Here is an 18,696-nt window from a genome sequence, read left to right on the forward strand (position 1 = left end):
TAAATGGGTGTTTGAGCTAGCAAGGTCCTACTGTTAGTTTCGGTAAATGGGTGTTTGAGCTAGCAGGGTCCTACTGTTAGTTTGAGTTAATGGGGGTTTGAGCTAGCGGGGTCCTACTGTTAGTTTGAGTTAATGGGGGTTTGAGCTAGCGGGGTCCTACTCTGTTAGTTTCGGTTAATGGGGGTTTGAGCTAGCAGGGTCCTACTGTTAGTTTCGGTAAATGGGGGTTTGAGCTAGCAGGGTCCTACTGTTAGTTTCGGTAAATGGGTGTTTGAGCTAGCAGGGTCCTACTGTTAGTTTTGGTAAATGGGGGTTTGAGCTAGCAGGGTCCTACTGTTAGTTTGAGTTAATGGGGGTTTGAGCTAGCAGGGTCCTACTCTGTTAGTTTGAGTTAATGGGGGTTTGAGCTAGCAGGGTCCTACTCTGTTAGTTTGAGTTAATGGGTGTTTGAGCTAGCAGGGTCCTACTGTTAGTTTCGGTAAATGGGGGTTTGAGCTAGCAGGGTCCTACTGTTAGTTTCGGTAAATGGGGGTTTGAGCTAGCAGGGTCCTACTGTTAGTTTGAGTTAATGGGTGTTTGAGCTAGCAGGGTCCTACTGTTAGTTTGAGTTAATGGGGGTTTGAGCTAGCAGGGTCCTACTGTTAGTTTGAGTTAATTGGGTGTTTGAGCTAGCAGGGTCCTACTGTTAGTTTCGGTAAATGGGTGTTTGAGCTAGCAGGGTCCTACTGTTAGTTTCGGTAAATGGGGGTTTGAGCTAGCAGGGTCCTACTGTTAGTTTCGGTAAATGGGTGTTTGAGCTAGCAGGGTCCTACTCTGTTAGTTTGAGTTAATGGGGGTTTGAGCTAGCGGGGTCCTACTGTTAGTTTGAGTTAATGGGGGTTTGAGCTAGCGGGGTCCTACTGTTAGTTTGAGTTAATGGGGGTTTGAGCTAGCAGGGTCCTACTGTTAGTTTGAGTTAATGGGGGTTTGAGCTAGCAGGGTCCTACTGTTAGTTTGAGTTAATGGGGGTTTGAGCTAGCGGGGTCCTACTCTGTTAGTTTCGGTTAATGGGGGTTTGAGCTAGCGGGGTCCTACTCTGTTAGTTTGAGTTAATGGGGGTTTGAGCTAGCAGGGTCCTACTCTGTTAGTTTGAGTTAATGGGGGTTTGAGCTAGCGGGGTCCTACTGTTAGTTTCGGTTAATGGGGGTTTGAGCTAGCAGGGTCCTACTGTTAGTTTGAGTTAATGGGGGTTTGAGCTAGCAGGGTCCTACTGTTAGTTTCGGTAAATGGGTGTTTGAGCTAGCAGGGTCCTACTGTTAGTTTGAGTAAATGGGGGTTTGAGCTAGCAGGGTCCTACTCTGTTAGTTTTTGTTAATGGGGGTTTGAGCTAGCAGGGTCCTACTGTTAGTTTGAGTTAATGGGGGTTTGAGCTAGCAGGGTCCTACTCTGTTAGTTTGAGTTAATGGGGGTTTGAGCTAGCAGGGTCCTACTGTGTTAGTTTGAGTTAATGGGGGTTTGAGCTAGCAGGGTCCTACTGTTAGTTTGAGTTAATGGGGGTTTGAGCTAGCAGGGTCCTACTGTTAGTTTGAGTTAATGGGTGTTTGAGCTAGCAGGGTCCTACTCTGTTAGTTTGAGTTAATGGGGGTTTGAGCTAGCAGGGTCCTACTCTGTTAGTTTGAGTTAATGGGGGTTTGAGCTAGCAGGATCCCACTGTTAGTTTGAGTTAATGGGGGTTTGAGCTAGCAGGGTCCTACTCTGTTAGTTTGAGTTAATGGGGGTTTGAGCTAGCAGGGTCCTACTGTTAGTTTGAGTTAATGGGGGTTTGAGCTAGCAGGGTCCTACTCTGCTAGTTTGAGTTGATGGGGGTTTGAGCTAGCAGGGTCCTACTGTTAGTTTGAGTTAATGGGGGTTTGAGCTAGCGGGGTCCTACTGTTAGTTTGAGTTAATGGGGGTTTGAGCTAGCAGGGTCCTACTCTGTTAGTTTCGGTTAATGGGGGTTTGAGCTAGCAGGGTCCTACTGTTAGTTTGAGTTAATTGGGGGTTTGAGCTAGCGGGGTCCTACTCTGTTAGTTTCGGTTAATGGGGGTTTGAGCTAGCGGGGTCCTACTGTTAGTTTGAGTTAATGGGGGTTTGAGCTAGCAGGGTCCTACTCTGTTAGTTTGAGTTAATGGGGGTTTGAGCTAGCAGCGTCCTGCTGTTAGTTTCGGTAAATGGGTGTTTGAGCTAGCGGGGTCCTACTCTGTTAGTTTGAGTTAATGGGGGTTTGAGCTAGCAGGGTCCTACTCTGTTAGTTTGAGTTAATGGGGGTTTGAGCTAGCAGGGTCCTACTCTGTTAGTTTGAGTTAATGGGGGTTTGAGCTAGCAGGGTCCTACTGTTAGTTTGAGTTAATGGGGGTTTGAGCTAGCAGGGTCCTACTCTGCTAGTTTGAGTTAATGGGGGTTTGAGCTAGCGGGGTCCTACTCTGTTAGTTTCGGTTAATGGGGGTTTGAGCTAGCGGGGTCCTACTGTTAGTTTGAGTTAATGGGGGTTTGAGCTAGCAGGGTCCTACTCTGTTAGTTTGAGTTAATGGGGGTTTGAGCTAGCGGGGTCCTACTGTTAGTTTCGGTTAATGGGGGTTTGAGCTAGCAGGGTCCTACTGTTAGTTTGAGTTAATGGGGGTTTGAGCTAGCAGGGTCCTACTGTTAGTTTGAGTTAATGGGGGTTTGAGCTAGCAGGGTCCTACTGTTAGTTTGAGTTAATTGGGTGTTTGAGCTAGCAGGGTCCTACTGTTAGTTTCGGTAAATGGGTGTTTGAGCTAGCAGGGTCCTACTGTTAGTTTCGGTAAATGGGGGTTTGAGCTAGCAGGGTCCTACTGTTAGTTTCGGTAAATGGGTGTTTGAGCTAGCAGGGTCCTACTCTGTTAGTTTGAGTTAATGGGGGTTTGAGCTAGCGGGGTCCTACTGTTAGTTTGAGTTAATGGGGGTTTGAGCTAGCGGGGTCCTACTGTTAGTTTGAGTTAATGGGGGTTTGAGCTAGCAGGGTCCTACTGTTAGTTTGAGTTAATGGGGGTTTGAGCTAGCAGGGTCCTACTGTTAGTTTGAGTTAATGGGGGTTTGAGCTAGCGGGGTCCTACTCTGTTAGTTTCGGTTAATGGGGGTTTGAGCTAGCGGGGTCCTACTGTTAGTTTGAGTTAATGGGGGTTTGAGCTAGCAGGGTCCTACTCTGTTAGTTTGAGTTAATGGGGGTTTGAGCTAGCGGGGTCCTACTGTTAGTTTCGGTTAATGGGGGTTTGAGCTAGCAGGGTCCTACTGTTAGTTTGAGTTAATGGGGGTTTGAGCTAGCAGGGTCCTACTGTTAGTTTGAGTTCATGGGGGTTTGAGCTAGCGGGGTCCTACTCTGTTAGTTTCGGTTAATGGGGGTTTGAGCTAGCGGGGTCCTACTGTTAGTTTGAGTTAATGGGGGTTTGAGCTAGCAGGGTCCTACTCTGTTAGTTTGAGTTAATGGGGGTTTGAGCTAGCGGGGTCCTACTGTTAGTTTCGGTTAATGGGGGTTTGAGCTAGCAGGGTCCTACTGTTAGTTTGAGTTAATGGGGGTTTGAGCTAGCAGGGTCCTACTGTTAGTTTCGGTAAATGGGTGTTTGAGCTAGCAGGGTCCTACTGTTAGTTTGAGTAAATGGGGGTTTGAGCTAGCAGGGTCCTACTCTGTTAGTTTTTGTTAATGGGGGTTTGAGCTAGCAGGGTCCTACTGTTAGTTTGAGTTAATGGGGGTTTGAGCTAGCAGGGTCCTACTCTGTTAGTTTGAGTTAATGGGGGTTTGAGCTAGCAGGGTCCTACTGTGTTAGTTTGAGTTAATGGGGGTTTGAGCTAGCAGGGTCCTACTGTTAGTTTGAGTTAATGGGGGTTTGAGCTAGCAGGGTCCTACTGTTAGTTTGAGTTAATGGGTGTTTGAGCTAGCAGGGTCCTACTCTGTTAGTTTGAGTTAATGGGGGTTTGAGCTAGCAGGGTCCTACTCTGTTAGTTTGAGTTAATGGGGGTTTGAGCTAGCAGGATCCCACTGTTAGTTTGAGTTAATGGGGGTTTGAGCTAGCAGGGTCCTACTCTGTTAGTTTGAGTTAATGGGGGTTTGAGCTAGCAGGGTCCTACTGTTAGTTTGAGTTAATGGGGGTTTGAGCTAGCAGGGTCCTACTCTGCTAGTTTGAGTTGATGGGGGTTTGAGCTAGCAGGGTCCTACTGTTAGTTTGAGTTAATGGGGGTTTGAGCTAGCGGGGTCCTACTGTTAGTTTGAGTTAATGGGGGTTTGAGCTAGCAGGGTCCTACTCTGTTAGTTTCGGTTAATGGGGGTTTGAGCTAGCAGGGTCCTACTGTTAGTTTGAGTTAATTGGGGGTTTGAGCTAGCGGGGTCCTACTCTGTTAGTTTCGGTTAATGGGGGTTTGAGCTAGCGGGGTCCTACTGTTAGTTTGAGTTAATGGGGGTTTGAGCTAGCAGGGTCCTACTCTGTTAGTTTGAGTTAATGGGGGTTTGAGCTAGCAGCGTCCTGCTGTTAGTTTCGGTAAATGGGTGTTTGAGCTAGCGGGGTCCTACTCTGTTAGTTTGAGTTAATGGGGGTTTGAGCTAGCAGGGTCCTACTCTGTTAGTTTGAGTTAATGGGGGTTTGAGCTAGCAGGGTCCTACTCTGTTAGTTTGAGTTAATGGGGGTTTGAGCTAGCAGGGTCCTACTGTTAGTTTGAGTTAATGGGGGTTTGAGCTAGCAGGGTCCTACTCTGCTAGTTTGAGTTAATGGGGGTTTGAGCTAGCGGGGTCCTACTCTGTTAGTTTCGGTTAATGGGGGTTTGAGCTAGCGGGGTCCTACTGTTAGTTTGAGTTAATGGGGGTTTGAGCTAGCAGGGTCCTACTCTGTTAGTTTGAGTTAATGGGGGTTTGAGCTAGCGGGGTCCTACTGTTAGTTTCGGTTAATGGGGGTTTGAGCTAGCAGGGTCCTACTGTTAGTTTGAGTTAATGGGGGTTTGAGCTAGCAGGGTCCTACTGTTAGTTTGAGTTAATGGGGGTTTGAGCTAGCAGGGTCCTACTGTTAGTTTGAGTTAATTGGGTGTTTGAGCTAGCAGGGTCCTACTGTTAGTTTCGGTAAATGGGTGTTTGAGCTAGCAGGGTCCTACTGTTAGTTTCGGTAAATGGGGGTTTGAGCTAGCAGGGTCCTACTGTTAGTTTCGGTAAATGGGTGTTTGAGCTAGCAGGGTCCTACTCTGTTAGTTTGAGTTAATGGGGGTTTGAGCTAGCGGGGTCCTACTGTTAGTTTGAGTTAATGGGGGTTTGAGCTAGCGGGGTCCTACTGTTAGTTTGAGTTAATGGGGGTTTGAGCTAGCAGGGTCCTACTGTTAGTTTGAGTTAATGGGGGTTTGAGCTAGCAGGGTCCTACTGTTAGTTTGAGTTAATGGGGGTTTGAGCTAGCGGGGTCCTACTCTGTTAGTTTCGGTTAATGGGGGTTTGAGCTAGCGGGGTCCTACTGTTAGTTTGAGTTAATGGGGGTTTGAGCTAGCAGGGTCCTACTCTGTTAGTTTGAGTTAATGGGGGTTTGAGCTAGCGGGGTCCTACTGTTAGTTTCGGTTAATGGGGGTTTGAGCTAGCAGGGTCCTACTGTTAGTTTGAGTTAATGGGGGTTTGAGCTAGCAGGGTCCTACTGTTAGTTTGAGTTAATGGGGGTTTGAGCTAGCGGGGTCCTACTCTGTTAGTTTCGGTTAATGGGGGTTTGAGCTAGCGGGGTCCTACTGTTAGTTTGAGTTAATGGGGGTTTGAGCTAGCAGGGTCCTACTCTGTTAGTTTGAGTTAATGGGGGTTTGAGCTAGCGGGGTCCTACTGTTAGTTTCGGTTAATGGGGGTTTGAGCTAGCAGGGTCCTACTGTTAGTTTGAGTTAATGGGGGTTTGAGCTAGCAGGGTCCTACTGTTAGTTTCGGTAAATGGGTGTTTGAGCTAGCAGGGTCCTACTCTGTTAGTTTGAGTAAATGGGGGTTTGAGCTAGCAGGGTCCTACTCTGTTAGTTTTGGTTAATGGGGGTTTGAGCTAGCAGGGTCCTACTGTTAGTTTGAGTTAATGGGGGTTTGAGCTAGCAGGGTCCTACTCTGTTAGTTTGAGTTAATGGGGGTTTGAGCTAGCAGGGTCCTACTGTGTTAGTTTGAGTTAATGGGGGTTTGAGCTAGCAGGGTCCTACTGTTAGTTTGAGTTAATGGGGGTTTGAGCTAGCAGGGTCCTACTGTTAGTTTGAGTTAATGGGTGTTTGAGCTAGCAGGGTCCTACTCTGTTAGTTTGAGTTAATGGGGGTTTGAGCTAGCAGGGTCCTACTCTGTTAGTTTGAGTTAATGGGGGTTTGAGCTAGCAGGATCCCACTGTTAGTTTGAGTTAATGGGGGTTTGAGCTAGCAGGGTCCTACTCTGTTAGTTTGAGTTAATGGGGGTTTGAGCTAGCAGGGTCCTACTGTTAGTTTGAGTTAATGGGGGTTTGAGCTAGCAGGGTCCTACTCTGCTAGTTTGAGTTAATGGGGGTTTGAGCTAGCAGGGTCCTACTGTTAGTTTGAGTTAATGGGGGTTTGAGCTAGCGGGGTCCTACTGTTAGTTTGAGTTAATGGGGGTTTGAGCTAGCAGGGTCCTACTCTGTTAGTTTCGGTTAATGGGGGTTTGAGCTAGCAGGGTCCTACTGTTAGTTTGAGTTAATTGGGGGTTTGAGCTAGCGGGGTCCTACTCTGTTAGTTTCGGTTAATGGGGGTTTGAGCTAGCGGGGTCCTACTGTTAGTTTGAGTTAATGGGGGTTTGAGCTAGCAGGGTCCTACTCTGTTAGTTTGAGTTAATGGGGGTTTGAGCTAGCAGCGTCCTGCTGTTAGTTTCGGTAAATGGGTGTTTGAGCTAGCGGGGTCCTACTCTGTTAGTTTGAGTTAATGGGGGTTTGAGCTAGCAGGGTCCTACTCTGTTAGTTTGAGTTAATGGGGGTTTGAGCTAGCAGGGTCCTACTGTTAGTTTCGGTAAATGGGGGTTTGAGCTAGCAGGGTCCTACTGTTAGTTTCGGTAAATGGGGGTTTGAGCTAGCAGGGTCCTACTGTTAGTTTGAGTTAATGGGTGTTTGAGCTAGCAGGGTCCTACTGTTAGTTTGAGTTAATGGGGGTTTGAGCTAGCAGGGTCCTACTGTTAGTTTGAGTTAATTGGGTGTTTGAGCTAGCAGGGTCCTACTGTTAGTTTCGGTAAATGGGTGTTTGAGCTAGCAGGGTCCTACTGTTAGTTTCGGTAAATGGGGGTTTGAGCTAGCAGGGTCCTACTGTTAGTTTCGGTAAATGGGTGTTTGAGCTAGCAGGGTCCTACTCTGTTAGTTTGAGTTAATGGGGGTTTGAGCTAGCGGGGTCCTACTGTTAGTTTGAGTTAATGGGGGTTTGAGCTAGCGGGGTCCTACTGTTAGTTTGAGTTAATGGGGGTTTGAGCTAGCAGGGTCCTACTGTTAGTTTGAGTTAATGGGGGTTTGAGCTAGCAGGGTCCTACTGTTAGTTTGAGTTAATGGGGGTTTGAGCTAGCGGGGTCCTACTCTGTTAGTTTCGGTTAATGGGGGTTTGAGCTAGCGGGGTCCTACTCTGTTAGTTTGAGTTAATGGGGGTTTGAGCTAGCAGGGTCCTACTCTGTTAGTTTGAGTTAATGGGGGTTTGAGCTAGCGGGGTCCTACTGTTAGTTTCGGTTAATGGGGGTTTGAGCTAGCAGGGTCCTACTGTTAGTTTGAGTTAATGGGGGTTTGAGCTAGCAGGGTCCTACTGTTAGTTTCGGTAAATGGGTGTTTGAGCTAGCAGGGTCCTACTGTTAGTTTGAGTAAATGGGGGTTTGAGCTAGCAGGGTCCTACTCTGTTAGTTTTTGTTAATGGGGGTTTGAGCTAGCAGGGTCCTACTGTTAGTTTGAGTTAATGGGGGTTTGAGCTAGCAGGGTCCTACTCTGTTAGTTTGAGTTAATGGGGGTTTGAGCTAGCAGGGTCCTACTGTGTTAGTTTGAGTTAATGGGGGTTTGAGCTAGCAGGGTCCTACTGTTAGTTTGAGTTAATGGGGGTTTGAGCTAGCAGGGTCCTACTGTTAGTTTGAGTTAATGGGTGTTTGAGCTAGCAGGGTCCTACTCTGTTAGTTTGAGTTAATGGGGGTTTGAGCTAGCAGGGTCCTACTCTGTTAGTTTGAGTTAATGGGGGTTTGAGCTAGCAGGATCCCACTGTTAGTTTGAGTTAATGGGGGTTTGAGCTAGCAGGGTCCTACTCTGTTAGTTTGAGTTAATGGGGGTTTGAGCTAGCAGGGTCCTACTGTTAGTTTGAGTTAATGGGGGTTTGAGCTAGCAGGGTCCTACTCTGCTAGTTTGAGTTGATGGGGGTTTGAGCTAGCAGGGTCCTACTGTTAGTTTGAGTTAATGGGGGTTTGAGCTAGCGGGGTCCTACTGTTAGTTTGAGTTAATGGGGGTTTGAGCTAGCAGGGTCCTACTCTGTTAGTTTCGGTTAATGGGGGTTTGAGCTAGCAGGGTCCTACTGTTAGTTTGAGTTAATTGGGGGTTTGAGCTAGCGGGGTCCTACTCTGTTAGTTTCGGTTAATGGGGGTTTGAGCTAGCGGGGTCCTACTGTTAGTTTGAGTTAATGGGGGTTTGAGCTAGCAGGGTCCTACTCTGTTAGTTTGAGTTAATGGGGGTTTGAGCTAGCAGCGTCCTGCTGTTAGTTTCGGTAAATGGGTGTTTGAGCTAGCGGGGTCCTACTCTGTTAGTTTGAGTTAATGGGGGTTTGAGCTAGCAGGGTCCTACTCTGTTAGTTTGAGTTAATGGGGGTTTGAGCTAGCAGGGTCCTACTCTGTTAGTTTGAGTTAATGGGGGTTTGAGCTAGCAGGGTCCTACTGTTAGTTTGAGTTAATGGGGGTTTGAGCTAGCAGGGTCCTACTCTGCTAGTTTGAGTTAATGGGGGTTTGAGCTAGCGGGGTCCTACTCTGTTAGTTTCGGTTAATGGGGGTTTGAGCTAGCGGGGTCCTACTGTTAGTTTGAGTTAATGGGGGTTTGAGCTAGCAGGGTCCTACTCTGTTAGTTTGAGTTAATGGGGGTTTGAGCTAGCGGGGTCCTACTGTTAGTTTCGGTTAATGGGGGTTTGAGCTAGCAGGGTCCTACTGTTAGTTTGAGTTAATGGGGGTTTGAGCTAGCAGGGTCCTACTGTTAGTTTGAGTTAATGGGGGTTTGAGCTAGCAGGGTCCTACTGTTAGTTTGAGTTAATTGGGTGTTTGAGCTAGCAGGGTCCTACTGTTAGTTTCGGTAAATGGGTGTTTGAGCTAGCAGGGTCCTACTGTTAGTTTCGGTAAATGGGGGTTTGAGCTAGCAGGGTCCTACTGTTAGTTTCGGTAAATGGGTGTTTGAGCTAGCAGGGTCCTACTCTGTTAGTTTGAGTTAATGGGGGTTTGAGCTAGCGGGGTCCTACTGTTAGTTTGAGTTAATGGGGGTTTGAGCTAGCGGGGTCCTACTGTTAGTTTGAGTTAATGGGGGTTTGAGCTAGCAGGGTCCTACTGTTAGTTTGAGTTAATGGGGGTTTGAGCTAGCAGGGTCCTACTGTTAGTTTGAGTTAATGGGGGTTTGAGCTAGCGGGGTCCTACTCTGTTAGTTTCGGTTAATGGGGGTTTGAGCTAGCGGGGTCCTACTGTTAGTTTGAGTTAATGGGGGTTTGAGCTAGCAGGGTCCTACTCTGTTAGTTTGAGTTAATGGGGGTTTGAGCTAGCGGGGTCCTACTGTTAGTTTCGGTTAATGGGGGTTTGAGCTAGCAGGGTCCTACTGTTAGTTTGAGTTAATGGGGGTTTGAGCTAGCAGGGTCCTACTGTTAGTTTGAGTTCATGGGGGTTTGAGCTAGCGGGGTCCTACTCTGTTAGTTTCGGTTAATGGGGGTTTGAGCTAGCGGGGTCCTACTGTTAGTTTGAGTTAATGGGGGTTTGAGCTAGCAGGGTCCTACTCTGTTAGTTTGAGTTAATGGGGGTTTGAGCTAGCGGGGTCCTACTGTTAGTTTCGGTTAATGGGGGTTTGAGCTAGCAGGGTCCTACTGTTAGTTTGAGTTAATGGGGGTTTGAGCTAGCAGGGTCCTACTGTTAGTTTCGGTAAATGGGTGTTTGAGCTAGCAGGGTCCTACTGTTAGTTTGAGTAAATGGGGGTTTGAGCTAGCAGGGTCCTACTCTGTTAGTTTTTGTTAATGGGGGTTTGAGCTAGCAGGGTCCTACTGTTAGTTTGAGTTAATGGGGGTTTGAGCTAGCAGGGTCCTACTCTGTTAGTTTGAGTTAATGGGGGTTTGAGCTAGCAGGGTCCTACTGTGTTAGTTTGAGTTAATGGGGGTTTGAGCTAGCAGGGTCCTACTGTTAGTTTGAGTTAATGGGGGTTTGAGCTAGCAGGGTCCTACTGTTAGTTTGAGTTAATGGGTGTTTGAGCTAGCAGGGTCCTACTCTGTTAGTTTGAGTTAATGGGGGTTTGAGCTAGCAGGGTCCTACTCTGTTAGTTTGAGTTAATGGGGGTTTGAGCTAGCAGGATCCCACTGTTAGTTTGAGTTAATGGGGGTTTGAGCTAGCAGGGTCCTACTCTGTTAGTTTGAGTTAATGGGGGTTTGAGCTAGCAGGGTCCTACTGTTAGTTTGAGTTAATGGGGGTTTGAGCTAGCAGGGTCCTACTCTGCTAGTTTGAGTTGATGGGGGTTTGAGCTAGCAGGGTCCTACTGTTAGTTTGAGTTAATGGGGGTTTGAGCTAGCGGGGTCCTACTGTTAGTTTGAGTTAATGGGGGTTTGAGCTAGCAGGGTCCTACTCTGTTAGTTTCGGTTAATGGGGGTTTGAGCTAGCAGGGTCCTACTGTTAGTTTGAGTTAATTGGGGGTTTGAGCTAGCGGGGTCCTACTCTGTTAGTTTCGGTTAATGGGGGTTTGAGCTAGCGGGGTCCTACTGTTAGTTTGAGTTAATGGGGGTTTGAGCTAGCAGGGTCCTACTCTGTTAGTTTGAGTTAATGGGGGTTTGAGCTAGCAGCGTCCTGCTGTTAGTTTCGGTAAATGGGTGTTTGAGCTAGCGGGGTCCTACTCTGTTAGTTTGAGTTAATGGGGGTTTGAGCTAGCAGGGTCCTACTCTGTTAGTTTGAGTTAATGGGGGTTTGAGCTAGCAGGGTCCTACTCTGTTAGTTTGAGTTAATGGGGGTTTGAGCTAGCAGGGTCCTACTGTTAGTTTGAGTTAATGGGGGTTTGAGCTAGCAGGGTCCTACTCTGCTAGTTTGAGTTAATGGGGGTTTGAGCTAGCGGGGTCCTACTCTGTTAGTTTCGGTTAATGGGGGTTTGAGCTAGCGGGGTCCTACTGTTAGTTTGAGTTAATGGGGGTTTGAGCTAGCAGGGTCCTACTCTGTTAGTTTGAGTTAATGGGGGTTTGAGCTAGCGGGGTCCTACTGTTAGTTTCGGTTAATGGGGGTTTGAGCTAGCAGGGTCCTACTGTTAGTTTGAGTTAATGGGGGTTTGAGCTAGCAGGGTCCTACTGTTAGTTTGAGTTAATGGGGGTTTGAGCTAGCAGGGTCCTACTGTTAGTTTGAGTTAATTGGGTGTTTGAGCTAGCAGGGTCCTACTGTTAGTTTCGGTAAATGGGTGTTTGAGCTAGCAGGGTCCTACTGTTAGTTTCGGTAAATGGGGGTTTGAGCTAGCAGGGTCCTACTGTTAGTTTCGGTAAATGGGTGTTTGAGCTAGCAGGGTCCTACTCTGTTAGTTTGAGTTAATGGGGGTTTGAGCTAGCGGGGTCCTACTGTTAGTTTGAGTTAATGGGGGTTTGAGCTAGCGGGGTCCTACTGTTAGTTTGAGTTAATGGGGGTTTGAGCTAGCAGGGTCCTACTGTTAGTTTGAGTTAATGGGGGTTTGAGCTAGCAGGGTCCTACTGTTAGTTTGAGTTAATGGGGGTTTGAGCTAGCGGGGTCCTACTCTGTTAGTTTCGGTTAATGGGGGTTTGAGCTAGCGGGGTCCTACTGTTAGTTTGAGTTAATGGGGGTTTGAGCTAGCAGGGTCCTACTCTGTTAGTTTGAGTTAATGGGGGTTTGAGCTAGCGGGGTCCTACTGTTAGTTTCGGTTAATGGGGGTTTGAGCTAGCAGGGTCCTACTGTTAGTTTGAGTTAATGGGGGTTTGAGCTAGCAGGGTCCTACTGTTAGTTTGAGTTAATGGGGGTTTGAGCTAGCGGGGTCCTACTCTGTTAGTTTCGGTTAATGGGGGTTTGAGCTAGCGGGGTCCTACTGTTAGTTTGAGTTAATGGGGGTTTGAGCTAGCAGGGTCCTACTCTGTTAGTTTGAGTTAATGGGGGTTTGAGCTAGCGGGGTCCTACTGTTAGTTTCGGTTAATGGGGGTTTGAGCTAGCAGGGTCCTACTGTTAGTTTGAGTTAATGGGGGTTTGAGCTAGCAGGGTCCTACTGTTAGTTTCGGTAAATGGGTGTTTGAGCTAGCAGGGTCCTACTCTGTTAGTTTGAGTAAATGGGGGTTTGAGCTAGCAGGGTCCTACTCTGTTAGTTTTGGTTAATGGGGGTTTGAGCTAGCAGGGTCCTACTGTTAGTTTGAGTTAATGGGGGTTTGAGCTAGCAGGGTCCTACTCTGTTAGTTTGAGTTAATGGGGGTTTGAGCTAGCAGGGTCCTACTGTGTTAGTTTGAGTTAATGGGGGTTTGAGCTAGCAGGGTCCTACTGTTAGTTTGAGTTAATGGGGGTTTGAGCTAGCAGGGTCCTACTGTTAGTTTGAGTTAATGGGTGTTTGAGCTAGCAGGGTCCTACTCTGTTAGTTTGAGTTAATGGGGGTTTGAGCTAGCAGGGTCCTACTCTGTTAGTTTGAGTTAATGGGGGTTTGAGCTAGCAGGATCCCACTGTTAGTTTGAGTTAATGGGGGTTTGAGCTAGCAGGGTCCTACTCTGTTAGTTTGAGTTAATGGGGGTTTGAGCTAGCAGGGTCCTACTGTTAGTTTGAGTTAATGGGGGTTTGAGCTAGCAGGGTCCTACTCTGCTAGTTTGAGTTAATGGGGGTTTGAGCTAGCAGGGTCCTACTGTTAGTTTGAGTTAATGGGGGTTTGAGCTAGCGGGGTCCTACTGTTAGTTTGAGTTAATGGGGGTTTGAGCTAGCAGGGTCCTACTCTGTTAGTTTCGGTTAATGGGGGTTTGAGCTAGCAGGGTCCTACTGTTAGTTTGAGTTAATTGGGGGTTTGAGCTAGCGGGGTCCTACTCTGTTAGTTTCGGTTAATGGGGGTTTGAGCTAGCGGGGTCCTACTGTTAGTTTGAGTTAATGGGGGTTTGAGCTAGCAGGGTCCTACTCTGTTAGTTTGAGTTAATGGGGGTTTGAGCTAGCAGCGTCCTGCTGTTAGTTTCGGTAAATGGGTGTTTGAGCTAGCGGGGTCCTACTCTGTTAGTTTGAGTTAATGGGGGTTTGAGCTAGCAGGGTCCTACTCTGTTAGTTTGAGTTAATGGGGGTTTGAGCTAGCAGGGTCCTACTCTGTTAGTTTGAGTTAATGGGGGTTTGAGCTAGCAGGGTCCTACTGTTAGTTTGAGTTAATGGGGGTTTGAGCTAGCAGGGTCCTACTCTGCTAGTTTGAGTTAATGGGGGTTTGAGCTAGCAGGGTCCTACTGTTAGTTTGAGTTAATGGGGGTTTGAGCTAGCGGGGTCCTACTGTTAGTTTGAGTTAATGGGGGTTTGAGCTAGCAGGGTCCTACTGTTAGTTTGAGTTAATGGGGGTTTGAGCTAGCGGGGTCCTACTCTGTTAGTTTCGGTTAATGGGGGTTTGAGCTAGCGGGGTCCTACTGTTAGTTTGAGTTAATGGGGGTTTGAGCTAGCAGGGTCCTACTCTGTTAGTTTGAGTTAATGGGGGTTTGAGCTAGCGGGGTCCTACTGTTAGTTTCGGTTAATGGGGGTTTGAGCTAGCAGGGTCCTACTGTTAGTTTGAGTTAATGGGGGTTTGAGCTAGCAGGGTCCTACTGTTAGTTTGAGTTAATGGGGGTTTGAGCTAGCGGGGTCCTACTCTGTTAGTTTCGGTTAATGGGGGTTTGAGCTAGCGGGGTCCTACTGTTAGTTTGAGTTAATGGGGGTTTGAGCTAGCAGGGTCCTACTCTGTTAGTTTGAGTTAATGGGGGTTTGAGCTAGCGGGGTCCTACTGTTAGTTTCGGTTAATGGGGGTTTGAGCTAGCAGGGTCCTACTGTTAGTTTGAGTTAATGGGGGTTTGAGCTAGCAGGGTCCTACTGTTAGTTTCGGTAAATGGGTGTTTGAGCTAGCAGGGTCCTACTCTGTTAGTTTGAGTAAATGGGGGTTTGAGCTAGCAGGGTCCTACTCTGTTAGTTTTGGTTAATGGGGGTTTGAGCTAGCAGGGTCCTACTGTTAGTTTGAGTTAATGGGGGTTTGAGCTAGCAGGGTCCTACTCTGTTAGTTTGAGTTAATGGGGGTTTGAGCTAGCAGGGTCCTACTGTGTTAGTTTGAGTTAATGGGGGTTTGAGCTAGCAGGGTCCTACTGTTAGTTTGAGTTAATGGGGGTTTGAGCTAGCAGGGTCCTACTGTTAGTTTGAGTTAATGGGTGTTTGAGCTAGCAGGGTCCTACTCTGTTAGTTTGAGTTAATGGGGGTTTGAGCTAGCAGGGTCCTACTCTGTTAGTTTGAGTTAATGGGGGTTTGAGCTAGCAGGATCCCACTGTTAGTTTGAGTTAATGGGGGTTTGAGCTAGCAGGGTCCTACTCTGTTAGTTTGAGTTAATGGGGGTTTGAGCTAGCAGGGTCCTACTGTTAGTTTGAGTTAATGGGGGTTTGAGCTAGCAGGGTCCTACTCTGCTAGTTTGAGTTAATGGGGGTTTGAGCTAGCAGGGTCCTACTGTTAGTTTGAGTTAATGGGGGTTTGAGCTAGCGGGGTCCTACTGTTAGTTTGAGTTAATGGGGGTTTGAGCTAGCAGGGTCCTACTCTGTTAGTTTCGGTTAATGGGGGTTTGAGCTAGCAGGGTCCTACTGTTAGTTTGAGTTAATTGGGGGTTTGAGCTAGCGGGGTCCTACTCTGTTAGTTTCGGTTAATGGGGGTTTGAGCTAGCGGGGTCCTACTGTTAGTTTGAGTTAATGGGGGTTTGAGCTAGCAGGGTCCTACTCTGTTAGTTTGAGTTAATGGGGGTTTGAGCTAGCAGCGTCCTGCTGTTAGTTTCGGTAAATGGGTGTTTGAGCTAGCGGGGTCCTACTCTGTTAGTTTGAGTTAATGGGGGTTTGAGCTAGCAGGGTCCTACTCTGTTAGTTTGAGTTAATGGGGGTTTGAGCTAGCAGGGTCCTACTCTGTTAGTTTGAGTTAATGGGGGTTTGAGCTAGCAGGGTCCTACTGTTAGTTTGAGTTAATGGGGGTTTGAGCTAGCAGGGTCCTACTCTGCTAGTTTGAGTTAATGGGGGTTTGAGCTAGCAGGGTCCTACTGTTAGTTTGAGTTAATGGGGGTTTGAGCTAGCGGGGTCCTACTGTTAGTTTGAGTTAATGGGGGTTTGAGCTAGCAGGGTCCTACTCTGTTAGTTTCGGTTAATGGGGGTTTGAGCTAGCAGGGTCCTACTGTTAGTTTGAGTTAATTGGGGGTTTGAGCTAGCGGGGTCCTACTCTGTTAGTTTCGGTTAATGGGGGTTTGAGCTAGCGGGGTCCTACTGTTAGTTTGAGTTAATGGGGGTTTGAGCTAGCAGGGTCCTACTCTGTTAGTTTGAGTTAATGGGGGTTTGAGCTAGCGGAGTCCTACTGTTAGTTTCGGTTAATGGGGGTTTGAGCTAGCAGGGTCCTACTGTTAGTTTGAGTTAATGGGGGTTTGAGCTAGCAGGGTCCTACTGTTAGTTTTGGTAAATGGGTGTTTGAGCTAGCAGGGTCCTACTCTGTTAGTTTGAGTAAATGGGGGTTTGAGCTAGCAGGGTCCTACTCTGTTAGTTTTGGTTAATGGGGGTTTGAGCTAGCAGGGTCCTACTGTTAGTTTGAGTTAATGGGGGTTTGAGCTAGCAGGGTCCTACTCTGTTAGTTTGAGTTAATGGGGGTTTGAGCTAGCAGGGTCCTACTGTGTTAGTTTGAGTTAATGGGGGTTTGAGCTAGCAGGGTCCTACTGTTAGTTTGAGTTAATGGGGGTTTGAGCTAGCAGGGTCCTACTGTTAGTTTGAGTTAATGGGTGTTTGAGCTAGCAGGGTCCTACTCTGTTAGTTTGAGTTAATGGGGGTTTGAGCTAGCAGGGTCCTACTCTGTTAGTTTGAGTTAATGGGGGTTTGAGCTAGCAGGGTCCTACTGTTAGTTTGAGTTAATGGGGGTTTGAGCTAGCAGGGTCCTACTCTGCTAGTTTGAGTTAATGGGGATTTGAGCTAGCAGGGTCCTACTGTTAGTTTGAGTTAATGGGGGTTTGAGCTAGCGGGGTCCTACTGTTAGTTTGAGTTAATGGGGGTTTGAGCTAGCAGGGTCCTACTGTTAGTTTCGGTAAATGGGTGTTTGAGCTAGCAGGGTCCTACTGTTAGTTTCGGTAAATGGGTGTTAGAGCTACAGTAGCAGGGTCCTACTGTAAATGCCATACTACCTGGCCTGCTCCAATTCAAGGTCAATGGAGTCCAGGAGTTTGTGGCTCTCCTGCAGTGATGCTGTCAGCTCCTTAACCTTAAGACAAACAGATTCACTATCAGTATTGTAGTCTTTCAAGAACAGGGGAATAAATCAACATAAGGTCAAACTTGTAATGTTGTGTGCCTCTGTGGTAGAGGTACAGTAGCTAGCTTTTTCTCAAAGCAAAAGAGCTAGTTCTTTTAAATGTCAGGGCAACTACTTTTTCAGGGCATACATAATACTACTTCAACCATGTGTTGATATTTATAACCCTGTTTCCACCATGACAAAACAAACCACCTAGTTTTTTCTACATCTTGGCTCCAGTTTCTCTAGCTATAGCAGTTTAAAAAGACAGAGACCATTTCTCCGTACTTGTTGGAAACCAATAGACCACTAAGTTGAGCATTGATGAATAATTACATAAGATCTCAATTTATGGGCTTTTTTATGGCGATCATGGTAATGCTTACCTTTCTCTCTGCAGACAGTTTGAACTTCTCTGCCAGTTCAGAAACCACCTAAGATAAAATGCCAGGACCATAAAATAAAACCATAAAATGATTGAACTGATTATATAATAAACAAAAGGCTACCATTTGACAACCAGGCAGGATCCTTGATCGAAAGAAATTTACTAGCTAGTTGAGTAATACGAGAAGCTCCTTAGGGAAAAGCATCTTGGTTGTCAGTAATTGAGACATGCAAGGCTCTTGGACTAGGAAGACCTAGAGAGACCTAGCCTGACATCATCCAGTCATGACCTTACCTCAAGTCTGTTGACAAGGGCCTGTGCCGTCATGACCTTACCTCAAGTCTGTTGACAAGGGCCTGTGCCGTCATGACCTTACCTCAAGTCTGTTGACATGGGCCTGTGCCGTCATGACCTTACCTCAAGTCTGTTGACAAGGGCCTGTGCTGTCATGACCTTACCTCAAGTCTGTTGACAAGGGCCTGTGCCATCATGACCTTACCTCAAGTCTGTTGACAAGAGCCTCAACAACTTCACACTGCTGCTGATGTCTTCTTGAGTTTATCTCATCCTCACTGACTGCCTTTCTCAAATCTCTAATCACAACATCCTTTTCCATTATCTGTTGCTTTAGTTCAGATATCTGTTTTGTGCTCTCCTCTGAGCAGACCTTGATTCTTGATTCCTTTAGAAACACTTCTTTCTGTAGCTTAGCAACAGTAGCTTTCTGTGCTGTGTTCTCCTTGCGGCAGGAAAATACAATCTCATTCAAATTTTTATTCTGCTCTCTGATTTTTTGGAGTTCACTTTTAAGACCCGAAATCTCTTTTAGTTTTTGCTGTAGTTGATTGATCTCAGTTTTCAGTTGCTTAATTTCCGCTTTCCTTCCCTCTAACTCTTTTTCAAAGTGTTTATGTTTGGAATTCTCTTGTAGCTGCGAAAGTTCAGTTCTTAGTCGTCTTATTTCATTTTTCTTTTTTGAGATATCTTTTTCAAGCTCCAGCACTTTTTTACCATCTGTCCTTGAGATGACTTTTTCAGACTCAACTTCTTTCTGAAAAATAAGGCAATTCCTGTTATACATGACAATGCTAATATATAATAACACTTTTATAGAAATGGCCTATGCCTTAAGGTCGCTGGCGCGTTAATCAACAGATCACAAACAGAGTGATAGAGCAATATCAGAACCGTCAATAATTATGCGATTGCTCTAGATTCATTCCCCTGTCCCAACAAAGCGCTTCTATGTAGTCTAGTCGATCATATAAGTTGTCTTAATCTTTGACAAATATCTCTAAAATTCCACGGTTGATTGTTGAAATATTGCGGAAAATGTGTTTTTATCAGTTTTGCGGAAAAATGTTCTAAAATGGCAGTGACATTCAGTGTCATTCAAATGTTACAACTTTCTTTCTATTGAACTCAGCCAAACCAAATTTGACATGAGTTATTGTTAACAATTGGCGGCTGTATTTGCAAAAACTCGGGTAATAAAGGCTAACATAAACGCTTTTCGAATGGAGTGAACTTCGCCGTTAATTTTTTGGGTCGAAATTCTAAATATATATCTTACTTTTTTTCTCTTCCACAGATTTTTTTCTAACTTTCACAGAGGCTGTATCACCACATATAAAACTTATTCTGGTAGTGTCGTCAAAAAGCTAACGCTCAATTTTGCATCAGTCGCAAATAAGTGCAAAAC

The 18,696-nt window shown here is 46.5% G+C and overlaps 1 protein-coding gene across 1 annotated transcript in view; it reads right to left on the reverse strand.

Annotated features, from left to right (window-relative positions):
• The window catches only part of LOC116617678 (golgin subfamily A member 6-like protein 22), a 35,553-nt gene that overhangs the window by 15,239 nt on the left and 1,618 nt on the right, over positions 1-18,696 (reverse strand). The window contains exons 4-6 of the mRNA XM_032380612.2: positions 17,494-18,045; positions 16,993-17,040; positions 16,497-16,573 (exon numbers count right to left, since the gene is read on the reverse strand). Coding sequence (XP_032236503.2) covers positions 16,497-16,573; positions 16,993-17,040; positions 17,494-18,045 — 677 coding nt within the window. The remainder of the gene's footprint in view (positions 1-16,496; positions 16,574-16,992; positions 17,041-17,493; positions 18,046-18,696) is intronic.

This window comes from Nematostella vectensis, chromosome 4, assembly GCF_932526225.1.
Source record: "Nematostella vectensis chromosome 4, jaNemVect1.1, whole genome shotgun sequence".
NCBI lineage: Eukaryota > Metazoa > Cnidaria > Anthozoa > Actiniaria > Edwardsiidae > Nematostella > Nematostella vectensis.